The sequence below is a fragment of the Oenanthe melanoleuca genome, chromosome 1A (assembly GCF_029582105.1).
Source record: "Oenanthe melanoleuca isolate GR-GAL-2019-014 chromosome 1A, OMel1.0, whole genome shotgun sequence".
NCBI lineage: Eukaryota > Metazoa > Chordata > Aves > Passeriformes > Muscicapidae > Oenanthe > Oenanthe melanoleuca.
The window spans coordinates 4,350,946-4,365,338 of record NC_079334.1 but is presented as its reverse complement, the minus strand read 5'-3'; the positions used below and the strand labels follow the sequence as shown (position 1 = coordinate 4,365,338).

The window sequence follows — 14,393 nt, the reverse complement described above, 5'->3', positions numbered from 1 at the left end:
GATTCTTTTGAGGAAGAAATGTGTCTTGTATTCCCAAGGGCAGAATCACCATGTACCCAATTTCTAAGATAAGCAATGACTTAGCCAGGAACACCAGAAGGAAAAAATATCCGTGCTCAAAAGCTTTGTTTTGAGATCCAGTCTTTTGCTGGTTTCCCTGTAGACTCTTCAAGGTTGTTTTGATTTCATGTTAATATATTTAGGCTAGTGGAGGTCTCTGAATGCTGGGAATGTTGCACGTTTTCTTAACAGCAAGAACCTAAATATCCCAGATAACCTGAGGGGGCATTTTTCTCATCTCGGAGAAAAATGCCTGCCCCTCCTCTTCCCCTCACAAAGAAACTGCAAATTGTGATGAGGAAGATCCTTGTGGATTAGAAAATAAGCCTTTTTTTTAAATCTTTGTTTTACAGAAAGTCTGCGCCTTTAAACAGAGTGTTAAGGGGTGAAAAAAGAACCATACCTTATTACTTAGCAGAATGTTTTTTCACTAGAACACTTAATAAATTAGGAAATCGTTTGGTGCAAAAATGGCACCGCTACTGCTAGGTACAGCTGGGAACACGTGAGAAGAATGAGGAAGCTAAAAAGCATCGGGATGATGAACACATTCAGTTCAGCCAAAATTGTGGCTGCTTCTGAATGCCAGATCATTTTCAAAGGAAAAAGCGGGTTTTACACGGCTGGTGTGGATAAAGGTTGCTTTTATTTTGCCCGCAGCCCGAATCGCTGCCCTCACGCAGAATCAAACTGAGGCCTCAGGCTCCTCCCTGTGCCCGGCCGGAGCCGCGCACGCGCACAGGCCCCTCGGGCCGCCCCGGGACTACAACTCCCAGACGCACCCGCGCGGAGCCGCCGCCGCCCGTGCCGCGAGCGCTGATTGGCTCAGACGGCCGGTCCCGCATGAAAGCCTGTCTGTGATTGGAGGAGGCGGCGGGGGCGGGGCGTCGCGCCGTTTAAGCCGCGGCGGGCCCGGTGGGGCGGTTGTTTGGCCGTTGGGGCTGTGAGGAGGAGGAGGCGGCGGGACCCCGCTCCCGGGACCTTTATCCCGGGGCTTTTCCAGCGGGGCTCCCGCCGGCCACCCTCCTCCGCCCGCCTACCCGAAGCCGCTCTCCCCCGCCCGCAGAGAGCCTGGTGCGATGGGCTCGGAGGGCCGCGTTGCGGGGATCCCGCGCAGCACAAGGTAGTGAGTGCGGAGGCACCGCGGCTCCCAGAGCCATTTCCTTACTGCCTGCTAGGCTGGTTTGCCCTAAGGCACTTTTTGGGCTGCTCCTATATGTCCTTGTTCTTCGTTTTGCTGTTTCTCCTGCTCTTCGGTTCAGCAGTAAAGTGCTTACCTTGTGCCTGGGTTGCCTCTTTCCTTCTGGTGTTATTTCTCTAAAGGTGTTGTTTAAGGCGTTTCTGGTCCTGTAGCAAGTTCCTGCGTGCAGTAGTTACACTTTTGTGTATTTAATGTTTCCTACAGTGCCCAGAGTTTTCATGGATGCGCACTGATGTTCTGATCCAAGCAGCTTTGATGATTGGCTCCATAAAGTCACCACTTCCTCAGTGTCACCTATCAAATCACTTTCTTATCAAAATTCCTGATTCTCCAGGCCCGGATTCTAAACTATTTTAACTAAGCAGCTCTTTAGCCAAGAGGCTTCTTAGCTTCAATTATTTGTAGTATCATTTACAAAGAAAAGTTTGTTCTATTAATATAAATAATGAAAATAACTCTATCAAAGTATTGGGTTTTTTTTAAACTTTGCAGCTCCATTTGCAAATTTGGTGCTTGTTTGAACAGATTAAGTGTTTGAATGCACTAAATATTGTTTAGAGGAAAAAGAGTCTGTAATTATCCTTGGTTTGCTTTCTGTAACATTGACTTGCTTTCCATGTAGCACTTCAACATAAGATTAAGAACTTGGCAGCTTCTATTTCAGTGTTGAGGGTGGACAAGCCATGTGGATAAAAACATCAAGTACACCAGAAAGGAAAGCACATGGATTCCTAGACCTACACCTGAAATTATATAGTGGCTGGTGTATCAGCTAGCCTGAATTATCATCTTTACTTGACAGTCTATCTTTAGAAGGTGTTTTTCCTTTAGTGACTGTCCCAGATTGTTTTCGTGATTATTTCACAGCGGCAGCTGTTTCTAAGTGAACAGCAATGGACTTTTTGTGCTCTGAATTCTCTCCTGTTCTTTTTCTCCTCTTTTCATAGTCCTCCTCCCCAAATAATGTATGTGGCTTTGCTTCCATAACAGCTTTTATCTTTTCCATGGGTTGGGCCCTCCTCCACAGTACAATACACCTGCAAGCTGCTCTTTATCAAAGTTCTTGGTTCTCCTAAATGCTGTGGTCTCCTGTTAATACCCAGAGAAGAGTCAAGCTAATCTGTGTTTTAAACTGAATCTGTGTAAAGATTTAAAATCTTTTCATCTATGTTAAAAGGTTGGTTTAATCTTCCTGTCTGAAGCTTTCATGTCATCAGAGACTGTTTCTGTCCAGGCTGTCAACCCCCCATGCCTCATCCAGATCTGAGTCCCGGTTTCCAAGTCGGGAGGACTTCACTCCTCTCCCCTCAGTCAGCGAGCGCTTGACTCATCTCAACCCCTCCCATGAGCTCCTGGACTATTACCGAAAAAGGGTTGCTGCCTTCGATGAGGAACATGAGGAGTTGGTGAAAACGCTGGAGAAATACAAGCAAGCCTATGATGAGCAGGTTAGGAAATGAGTTTTTGAACAATGATGCACGACATTTACAAGCTTAGTGGTTTTTTTCAGTTGAAAACTCAGCACAAAAGTCTTGGGATTTACCAGTAACATGGTAATAAGTAGATTTTGGGTGTTGATTTTAAGATCTGGCTGGCTGTCCTCTTTCAAATCTAACACAAACATGTCTGTAGGATGTTCTAAAGTCATTACAGCTTGATTATGTCTTTACAGTGGGAATTTGCTTCTTTTATATTATGGCCTGTGTTTAGATGCTAATTTCCTGTGTTGTCCAGCTTCTTTCCCTTGCTTCATGTGAAGGAATGTTCTTTTGTCCAAATCTAACAGGCTTTGACTTATGTATATAATTTGAATTTACTTTGGTGGAATTCATAAGCTTGCCTATAAGCTGTTAAGCAGAAATCTAAAAATTTTGCCTTTTAAGAGGAAGAAATCTTACAGAATATCTGCAAGATATACAGTGTTCTGATATGGGCTATAGTATGTATCTGCCTAGCAGTCATCTTTGTAATTGTGGATGGTTCTTTGGGAATAAAACACTCATTTCTGAGGTGATTGAGTTGCCTCCTCAAGCACTGGCCATGCTTGGAGCAGCCTGAAAGTCCTTGGGAAAGTATGTACTGTACATCTTAGTGTCCTGTGGGAAAAAGGAGCAAGTTGCAAGATAATGCATTTTTTTCATGCAGTAATGGTTGGTAGCTTCCTATACCAGGTAGAAAAAATGAAACCTAGTAACAAGCTGGATTTCTTACTGCTAAATCATACAGATAATTTAATGTTTGCAAGTAGCTGGATTTCTCACTGCTGAATCATATAGATATTTTAATGTTTGTTCTTCAGTGATTTATTTCAAAAGTAAATGTTGTTACAGAGGCTTTGCTAGGTTTTTGTTGATGTCAGACTCCCCATACCTGCTCTCACCATCAGCATGGAAATGCAACCACTCAAAAATGGAAACCCAAGCTGAGACCTTATTTCACCATTGTGAAGTGACAGTGATTCTCAGTGCTCTGAGACATTTTTAAATAATTTTTCCAATACTGCCCTCATCTGGTCAAATATTACAGGAAAATGAAACAATTGTTGAGCTGGCTGTTCTATACCAGTTCCAGACTGAGAGCACAAGCAGTTTGAAGTATGTAAGTGTTGTCCAGTGCTCTGTTTCATTTCAAGTACCTCATTGTCTCCACTCAGCACCAGTTGCAGTGGGAAGTCCACCACTTGGAAGAGGAGATTGCAGAGCTGCAGAAGGCTTTGAGTGACATGCAGATGTACCTGTTCCAGGAGAGGGAGCAAGTGCTTTGCCTGTACGCAGAGAATGACCGGCTGAAACTCAGGTGAGCTGCCTTGTGTGGGGGCTGAGGCACTGCCAGCAGCAACTCATGGTGCACTGTGTTCTCAGCCAGACCTGGAGTCCTCAGAGCAGCAATTATTCCACACTTCCTATGAAACCATACCAGTGGAGGTGCAGTGCAATACTTTTCCACTTACTATTCCTCCTATTCTGGTAGTAGAAGGAAGAGCAGAATTGAACATTGGTTCGGATTTGAATTGTGTGTTACCAGTTTGAATAAAACTATCTCTGATGGGTTGACCTTGGCTGGATGTCAGGTGCTCCCCCAAGACTCTCTATCACTCACCTACTCTGCTGGACAGAGGAAAGACAATACAAGATAAGTGTCATGGGCCAAGGTAAGGACACAGATCATTCACCAGTTACCATCACTGGCAAAACTGACTTGGCTGGGGGAAATAATTAATAATTAAATCACCAGAAGGCTGGAGCCTCTGTCTTACAAAGACAAGCTGAGAAATTGAAGGCTGTTCAGCCTGGAGAAGAAAAGGCTCCAGGGAGCCCTTATAGCACTTAGAGGGGCAACAAGAGAGCTGGAGAAGGGACTGTTACAGGAGCATGTAGTGACAGGACAAGGGGGATGGCTTTAACTGAAAGAGGGTGGGTTTAGATTAGATGCTGGCAGGAAATTGTTCACTATGAGGATGGTGAGGCACTGGAACAGGTTGCTGAGAGAAGCTGTGGATGCCCCATCCCTGGAAGTGTTCAAGGCCAGCTTGGGTGGGTCTCTGAAAAGCCTGGTCTAGTGTAAGGTTCCCTGCCTGTGGCAAGGGGCTCAAAACTAGATGATCTCTAAGGTCCCTTCCAACCCAAATCATTCTATGAAATCAGAGTAGGATAATGAGAAATAAACCCTGATCTTAAAATACCTTTCCTCCACACCTCTCTTCTCCCAGCTCAACTTCACTGATGAATTTTCTTCCTTTTCTTCCTCCTCCCAAGGGTCACAGAGGGGCAGGGAATAGGGGTGGTGGCAAATTCATTACATATTGTCTCTGCTATTTCTCCTCACTCTGTTTCCCTGCTCCAGCATAAATTTTTCCATTAAAGATTTAAGAACTTAAGTCAAAACATGTGTTGGTGTGCTTTGGCAATTCACAGGAGTGTGATAAAAAGTCTGTTACAGCCCTTAGTGTAGCTTGCTTTAACAACAACGGACACTTACAATCTGAAAGAATTTTAGGTAGTTCCTAACTCTTAATGCAAATTTTTTCCATGATGTGGTATTGTATCAGCCTACATAGTGTTGTCATAATTGAAAAGAGAAATGCTCTCCAATCTCAGCAAAATTGGTGGTGTTCTTGTATTGGCAACATTAAGAATGTCTTTGGGAGCTGATTTTTAAAGTAATATTCTCAGGAATTTCAACAGGTTGGAAAACTGCAAGCATCAACAGGTAAAGGAAAAGGATAGTGTGCCACAGTGATGTGATATACTTAAAAAATCAGCTGACCACTTCTTTTGTCTTCCAGGGAAATGGAGGACAAAAAAAAAATCCAACAACTCCTGGCTGCACTAGGAAGAGATGAAGGAGAAGTTACATATTTTCATAAGGAGCCTCCACATAAGGCAAGTTCCATCTTTATGTAGATCTCCTCTTTGGATTGTAACATGAGTATCTATATCCCAGAGTCTGACCACAGACTGGATCTGTCCCACAAGCCAAAGATGGCTAAATGAGCCCAAAAGAAGGAGGGATCTGTAGCCACATTGGGTTTTAGTAGAAATGCTGAAAAGTAAGTAAGAACAAACACAGTGCAAGTAGGTCCACTTAGCATCAGCCTCATTCTACCTTCAAAACATCCCTCTAAAATGTCAGGAGTGTGAAGTCATCTGGCAAATGGTTGTCAAGAAGATGGCAAAACACCACAAAAAGGGGGGAAAAAGGTGCAGTAAATGACCAGGCACAGTGTTTGAAGCTCAGCTGTCTTAGAATTCCTGTCTCTTAGAGCTTCAGGAAAGAATATGTCAAGGTTGCTGCAGCAGTTTTCTGGGCAGAAGACTGCTGAAGATCCATCCCTCTAGACAACATTGTGTTGCATATTTCAGGAGTGATGCTAAATTGTTTAAATGACAGTGCATATGATGTGCAATGTAGTTGAACAAAAAAGTTGAGTGATTTGGATATACAGAGACTATGATGGGATATAGGATTTACTTCAGGAATAAGGTGCAGAAAAAGGCTGAAATATGCTGCATTGTTCATGGTTGCTCTGTGCTGCTCAAACTCTTCAAAAATCTTGCAGAAGCTTTAAAATTCCTGATTTATGGTAGCTCCAAAATTAGGCCAGTTATGAAATATCAACCTAAAGATAAGCATTGGGGTTATAACCTGCTCTTTCATGGCCTCCCTTTTTTAGGTGGGTTTCAGTTCAACAGTTGAGTTTCAGTGTTTTTATCACTTAGCTTTTATCTCAGGCTTGTTCAGTATCTTGAATGAATGTGCTGATAAATGCATCTTCATGTTTCTCTGTCTAGCTGAGACAAGGAGGAGTATAGAAGAAGGAAATAACATTATCTTCACTTTGTCTTCTGTCTCCAAAATGCTCTTTTTCCTCCTGGGGGTGCTGATTTTCATCCTAATGAAGCCATCAAAGACAGAATCACTTTCCACTTTTTCTGGTGAAAAATATAGAGGCAGTAATGGCAAAACTCAGCCAAGATAAAGGAAACTTTTCAACATGGGCATTACACTTGTGAATGTTTTCTTTGTCTTGTGGTAGAAGTGAGGTAGCTTTTTGGATATCTCTTTTTAACTTTTTAAGATGTGTTCTTGACCACTGCACCTTTGGGGAAGTAGATGCTCAGTGCAGATATCTTGTTTCTGTAGGTTACTGTTCTGCCAAGGCCAGCAGAGACCCACCAACCAGATGATGTTTCTAGCACAGGTACCACACTAAGCTGAGTAACAGCAGCTCAGCCCTTGCTTTTTTTGTGTGTGTGTCTCCCACATGCCAAAAAAATTCCTGTCTGTGAACGCTTTGGTAAATCTCCATTAAGTTCCCTAAATAATTGTCTCATCAAATTGACTGAAATTAGCCAACAAGCTCAAAACTCATTCAAGCCTTGATGTTAGTGCAGCTGTGGCATCTGCCTGCTCATCATTTATTTTAAGAAAACATGTCAGGTTTTCTTTCTACATATGCTGACAAAATTAGGAGGGTGCCTAAATACTGCAATATGAATAGAGGGCATAAAGGTATGTGATCATTCCAAGTTCTAGAATTCTTGTCTTTAGCTAACCCTCCTAGAAAGTCCTTGTGACTGTAGCAGTGGCAACCTTTTTGCTGTTCCTGTAGGCCCACCAGAACACAAATATGCCATGCTTGGAAAGGTACTGCAAGTACACTGGAATACCCTTCCCTACTTCTGTTAAATTTCTTCAGTAGGTACAGAGCAGAGCACTCTAAAACCAACACCAAAAGGAGAGAAACCAGCAAGTTCTGAGAGATATCAAAAAGATGATGAAACACTTCTACTTCAGGTAAAAACATTTGCTAACTGATAGACATAATTGCTGGCTTGCAGAAAATAATGATAAAAACTATGCTGTCTGCTTAGATAAGATGTAGATGTACAATTGCATAAATCCCTGTGTTTTACTATGGATTCACTCTTTGTCAGTTTACTTGGCTGTTTCTTTGCTGTGAATGTAAATTTAAGAACTGATTCTGGAAGCTTTATGTAAGCAGATGTTCCAGTAATGTTAACTGAAATATGTTGTCCTTAAGTATAGAATATGTAGTTGATGTCATCTGCCATAATCTGATAGCAGATATAAATTTACATTAAACCAACTGAAGATGTGCAGGGTTGGGTGTTTTGTGGAAGCATGACAAAAGCAATGTGTTTGAGACAATATTGGGCAGCCCCCATGAGGTGCACTGAGAGAATGAGATGTTCCCTTTTCTAGACTTCCATAAAAGTTTAGGTATGGGTAGCATGACAGAATGAAAGATAAAATGTGCAGAATCACAGACTGGGGAAGATACTAGAAGCTGTATGTAAAGTGTGAGGAAGGATGAAGCATGAAAAGCAAATAATGGACAAACCTGTACAGCAGATATTGATGGTGGTTGTTATTATAAATATTATTTGTTCAACCAAAGGTGCAGAAGTGCCTGTCCATATGCCACAGGATTTGTTAGATGTGTGCAATTTAAATCTTAACAATATAAAAATTTTAACAATCTAATGTTCTCCTTATGGTATGCCTCTCTTGCCTGCAGCATGATTTTTTTTAAAATGTTTTAGTTGTTTGAAATACTTAGCACTAAAACAAAAGCCAAAGATTGAGAAATGAGAACTGCCAAAGGTGTTATCAGGTATAGTTTTTGATCTAAATCTTGGAATTGAAGAGACTTGCAAAGACAGGAGCAGAGGTGTGAGGTCTTGTCCTGTAGTGTCTTTGTTTGCTGGTGCAGGTGAAGGCCCTGCAAGCTCAGATGGAAGAACAGACACGATTGGCCAAGGAGCAGGTTGAGGCACTGCTCGAGGACAGGCGCATTCAGATGGAGGAAGCTGAGTTCCGGCATCGGAGGGACCAGGACAGGATCAAATCTATGTCAGAAAAGTGAGTGTCAGAGCGTGACTGTGGTGTAGTCATGAGATGAGAAGACAGGGACCAATAGAAATGTTATCACTTTCAATGTGTTGCTTCCTGCAGCAGGCAGAAAAGCAAATTATGCAGCCATCTGGTAGTGTGTGTGGAAGATGAGTGGAATAATTTGCTTAAAAGTCCTCTCTCGTATTGGAAAAGCACTTCTTTGATGAGATTAGAAGAGTTAAACTCACATTTAGACCACCTGTCTTCTTGTGCTCTTCTTCCAGCTTGCAGTGATGACTGATGAAATTAAGGTAGGTACTAGGAAAGAAGTTAACTCCACTGAGATCTCTTTTTGCAGGCTCCATAAGACCCAAAGCCTTTTATATGAGAGTACCCGGGACTTTCTCCATCTCAAGTTGAGTGCCAGAGCCAATGAGAAAGCATGGATGGCAGAGAAGGACAGTCTGTTGAGGAAACTTGGCAAAGACCTGGATCATCTTGCTTTCAGCACAGAGTCAGGAAAAAAGAAGCAGAGGGAGCTGAAGAAGACGCTTCAAGAAAATGATGGTGCTTCAAAACTCCACAACAAAGAAATAAAGGTGATTTTTTTTTGTCTTTGGTAGAGGCTCTTTTAACAGTTTTTGACTAGAAAATTGCAAGTGCCTTGGCTTTGGCACAACAGTCGCTAGCAGCAGTTTCAAAGTTCTGCTGGATTGCCTTAAGTTACATTGTTGTTGGCACTCATCTAAATTTAAAAACCTCTCCTACTTCACAATCAGTGTCACTTTCGAATTTCAGAGAGAATGTATAGTTAGGATTTATGATAGCATGTTGCTGTCAGTTTCTTTCATGCCCAGAAAAAAAATCCCTAATTCTGTAAGCCATGTAATAAGTGGGGCCAACAGTTTCTAACCTGCTGATTTGCCCGTGGCTCTCTGTTCATCTAAGTGCTCTGAGCTTATGGTCTTAGAATGCTGTGTCTGGATCTTCTTTGCTGCTGTCAGGGGAGAATGAGTCCTCTCAATTAATGTTTTCTGGCTCTTCTCTAGCAGTCTGAATTTTTCTTCCTCTTCCACTACACTAACAGTGAGACGTTGGGAGGTTAGAATAAGGAATTGGAAAGTAAACAGGCAATATGGAATTGTTTCCATCTGCCCCTAAAATGCAGTGCTGGACAAGCAGCTATGAAAGGGGAGTTACAGCATTAGTTGAATGTTATTTTTAATGATGAGCAGTCATACAAAACTGGTAACTTAATTCAAAGGTTTTGGTAATGCGACTGATGTTAGAATATTGTGCTCACATAGTTATGAACTTTTATTATCACACTTGCTTGTCCAGAGCAGGGGAAGTTTTGTAAACACAGCCTTGAGTTATTCTTTCTGTTCCTCTTATGTCCTAGGTACTGCAAGACAAGCTAATGCAGGAGAAACACCTGTCACACATGTACAGAGAGCAGTGTGTCTCCCTGGAAGGGGAGGTGGCTAGGATCCGTGAGGAGCGAGATGTTGGCAAAGAACTCTTTAAGGTAATTAGTCTGTAATCATCTCCTGGCTGGTGTGATCTTCCAGCACTTATTTTGTACAGCCCATTGAGATTTCATCTCCATAGGAGCGCTCAGAAAAGATGGAGAAGCGCCTTAAAATGATGACTCGGCGATGTGAAGCCTTGGAGAAACGGCGCAATATGGAAGTAGAGGGCTTCAAGAATGACATTAAACAGCTTCAGCAGAAACTGAAAGGTGTAGAGAAGCATATTTATAAGGTAACAGCTAAGCTTTTCTCAGGTAGACTTTGTGGCCTTATCCTATTGAGATGTATTCTCAGTATTTAATGTAGTGTTCCCCTAGGGTTTAGGAAATAATTTCTTTTCTAAGTACTCCTTTAAATATCAGTATCTGACAGAACATGCCTCCTCTGTATTTTACAGAAAATATTTGTCTTTTTTTATCCATTAGGCATTAAGCTTACCAGGTGCTGTCCTGCCTATACATTAGCTATGTATTTTTGTTTCCACTCTCAAAAGTTCTTATGTGAGACCTGTAGCTTAGTTAGCTGTCTCAAAATTGCAAGGCAGTACTTTGATTCAGAAATTTTTCCTGCAAAGAAAATGATTGATTTTCTTTGTGAGAGCTATAGTGTTTGGTTCTGTTCCAGTAAGAGGTAGATCAAAAGTGTGTGCTACTGATGAGTTCTTTTTGCAGACTAATGCATTTAGTTTGATTAAAGGCTTCAATTTTTCTTTTTTTTCTTTGGCTTGTGGGTTTTTCAACTTTATTCTAAAAGCACTAACAGCAGTATATGAAAGGGGGGGAAAGTATTCATGATGCCTTTACTGCAGATTTATATGTTTTATGTCTGTGGGTATGCCCTTCATTGTATTCTCAATTTCTTAACACTGTTAACCACAAGAGGGCAGGGGAACAAAATATTTGCAAGAAGTCTCCAGAGGGATCATTCAATCCTTCTTGTCACTTGAGGTCAAAATGACTAGAGATGACTAGTCTTCCTGATTTTGATATTAAATTTTGGACCGAGAACTTCATGATGACACAATAAGAAACCATCATGGGTCAAGAGAATAGAGGGATTTTAGAGCAGCTTCCAACGCTGTGCCCTTGAAAGTGTTTGGGCTGGCATGCTATCCAGTTGCAGGGTGACAGGAAATGTCAGCCCTGGCCAGCTTGCCATCAGGAATTCTGATTATCCAGCAGCCTTTGTTAGACTCAGCACAGGCCATGTGGCACTGCCTGAGTCAAGGCATTAGACTTGAATTGCTCTTGAATCCTGCAGTTCAGAGGGCAGCAGGTCAGCTGCAGCGGTTAGAGCACCTATGGCTGCAACAGCAAAAGATAAAATGTTATCTCCTCAGGTACTTAGAACTAGACATGAGTTACTTGATAAATACTTTAACTTGCCCCTTTTTGTGTCTCTCTAAATACTACAGGAACTAGAAAGGAGTCAACATGGTTATATTCTATTAAGATTTCTTCCTTGCCAGTGCTATAATACAACAACATAATGTTATGAAAACTTTATTCTTTAATTTTGATTTTGGAGCATTGTGCTATTTGCATTATCCTAGTGCTATTAACTTACCATCCCCTTTGCTGGTTACAAAGGGTCTCCTTTAGAGTTCTCTCCCTCATATACTTTCCATAATACTCCCTAAATTGTATACTCTACAGCTTTGTTTTTCTTGGTCTGTTTTTGTTTTTAGGTGGCTTTGAATCTGGGACCAGACCAGGATCTTGCAATTCTCCGGGAGGTCCGCCAAGGAAACAAACTAACACGTAAAATTCAAGGAGAACTGAAAGACTTAAAAGCCAAAATCTTCACCTTAGAGGATGAACTACGGCACTGCTGAAGCTGAATTATTAGCTGGTATCCTGATTTTAGGACTAGGGCATTGCTAGACTTGAATAGTCATATGCAAGAAGAGCTCCTGCTTGTTTGTTTCCTGGCATCCATTGACAGAAGGTTGAAGAAATCTGCAGTTCATGTCCTAAGTGTGTATGAGGCATTCCTAGTGTCCCAGATTATATTGCTGTTTGAGCTGAGAGATGGCACCTGATAAAACTGACTTTGAAAGAACATGACTGATACATCAGGCTTGTGTGTATGACTATATCTTCATTTTTGTGGTAGGGATCAGTGCATAGTGTCCTTTGCCTTTATTTGGTGCATATTATAAATCACATACATGGTTATAATGAAATTATTAATCATAGAAGGATCTAGTTGAAGATCTGAATTTTGACTGACATTTTCCTATGTGAGAAGCAGCTTTTAAAATAGTTTGTGATTACTGTTTTGGTACTCAGCACCTCAGGATGTAACTGGAAATTCTCATGTAGAAAGTCTGCACTAAAATGTCTTATATTTGACTCCTGGACAGGATAGCTATTTTAAAATTACTCCTGTTTGCTTGGGTTTAATTTAATTGGAACAAACCTAACTGATTTAATATGGTGGGAAAAAGAGAACCCATTACAGAACTCTTCTGCAAGGATGAGCAGCATCTACATGAGTTCTGGATGCTTGGTGGGAAGGGAGGTGCTATACAACTGAAATTGCTCTTCTCTTCACCTTCCTCACAATTGTTTTAACACACAGAGGAAGTCCAAAATAAAGGGGATCTAGTATCTTCCTTAAACACCATATTATCTATCTTTGTAGCTCTAAACAAGATCATTATTATGTGCAGAGAAATCATGGTTAGCTTTTGCTACTGCAGTTGTTTCTACTGAGCTGTAACAAACTGGGGTGGAAGAGCAGGATCCCAGTTGCTACATGAGAGCTGGAACTGTAGCTATATAATGATTCTCCAGCTTGTCTTCATACCAGACATCACAATTCTAGAAAACAGATGAAATCATGACAAGGGTTACAACATGGCTTCAGGTGAGTTTATAATTGCAGGTATTCATGCTTTTACTGCAGCATCAGCAAATCTTGTCCACCTTGCAGCCTGAGAGCAGATCTGTAGTGAAGGGATTTCAGTGCTACTAACTATATACTAACTTAGTAACTAACACTTCCTTGCTCTTCGGGAAGAACTTAGTGTGTGAAAGCAGACAATTTCTTTTGAATGTGGAAGTGGCCCTGCAGATCCTCATTTAGTGTTTCATAGGTAGGTATGGAAAAGATGGATGTTTGTGCTGTGGAGGTTTGGAGAAGGAAGAATTGTTTTTATAGCATCAGCTAAAGCCATGCAGGACGGGAAATGCCCACTTAGTTGTGACAAGCTTTCTGTCCCTTATGGTCCTGTACTGTGGCTTTTATTCTGTATGGGCTCTTGAGGGCAATTGATCACAGACTTCAGTGTGAGTGGGTGACAGTCTGTCCCTGGGTGCTCTACTACACTGCAGCTTGCAAGGGGCTGTTTTAAAGGATGTTGCACTGATCAGTTGAGCTGAAAATGCTGAACTGTTCAGAAACTGATTCAGGAGCAACTTGGGTGCTGATGTGATGTGCACAGTTGAGGAAGGGTATTTATTGCTATCCATCATTTACTCTCACTCTTTCCTAGCTGTCTGGTACTTTCTTAGAGAGATCAAGTTAAAGTGAGTTCAAATGTGGAATAACCTAAATCTGGCTTGAGGAGAAGAAACCAATCCTACCACAGGGCCTAAGAGGCTGCTTCTCAAAATTGCTATATAATGAAGCCTTAGCCACTCATTCAGCAGGATCCATCTACTTAAATTCAGCTGAGAAGAGCCTAGCAAAAAGATCTCCTGAACCTATAGAATCCTGCTTATTTTCAGCTGTTTCAAGCAAAAGAACTGCTTGTGAAATTACATTTTCCTCACTTGAAAGCATGATGTATATCTGGGTCAAGACTTAAAGCTTTTGCATTCAGGTTTGTAAGACTGGGAGAGGAAGTATTGGGGGAAGAAGGATGTAAATGTTTAATTTCCTGTCTTCCTTACCTCTATTCTTTAGACTTCAGAAAGACTGAAGAGAATAAAACGACAACATTCCTAATATATCTTCTAGTGTATCAAAATCAAAGTACAATTTGAACATGATTCTTACTATGTCACTAGGCTATGATCACATCCTCTGTGAAGGGGGTGGGAGGGAAATTACAGTATTGTTACTCTGTAAATCCATTTTATTTGGAACCTTGAATATTTTTCAAGTGCAGGAAGTGCAAAGTATTGTACATGCTCTTTCTGTCTGACATCACGTGATCATGTGAAATGTTGCCAAAACAAGTGGGGACCTTCATGCCAAGAACTGCTTTTAAAGAGCCAAGTGCTTCCTACCAC

At 41.5% G+C, this 14,393-nt stretch overlaps 1 protein-coding gene across 2 annotated transcripts; it reads left to right on the top strand.

The window, feature by feature from the left end:
• Nucleotides 1-919: 919 nt before the first annotated feature.
• CCDC77 (coiled-coil domain containing 77) lies at nt 920-12,218 on the top strand. Of its 2 annotated transcripts, none has more exons than XM_056482512.1 (11): nt 920-1,183; nt 2,496-2,709; nt 3,915-4,057; nt 5,547-5,643; nt 6,905-6,962; nt 7,461-7,558; nt 8,499-8,647; nt 8,979-9,219; nt 10,023-10,148; nt 10,232-10,384; nt 11,840-12,218. In XM_056482512.1, the coding sequence occupies exons 1-11, from the start codon at nt 1,140-1,142 to the stop codon at nt 11,984-11,986; spliced, it is 1,470 nt and encodes a 489-aa protein (XP_056338487.1). In that variant the 5' UTR covers nt 920-1,139; the 3' UTR covers nt 11,987-12,218. The 2 variants fall into 2 exon arrangements, with proteins under 2 accessions (XP_056338487.1, XP_056338488.1); XM_056482513.1 differs by having other exon boundaries at nt 948-1,183; nt 7,464-7,558.
• Nucleotides 12,219-14,393: the final 2,175 nt, after the last annotated feature.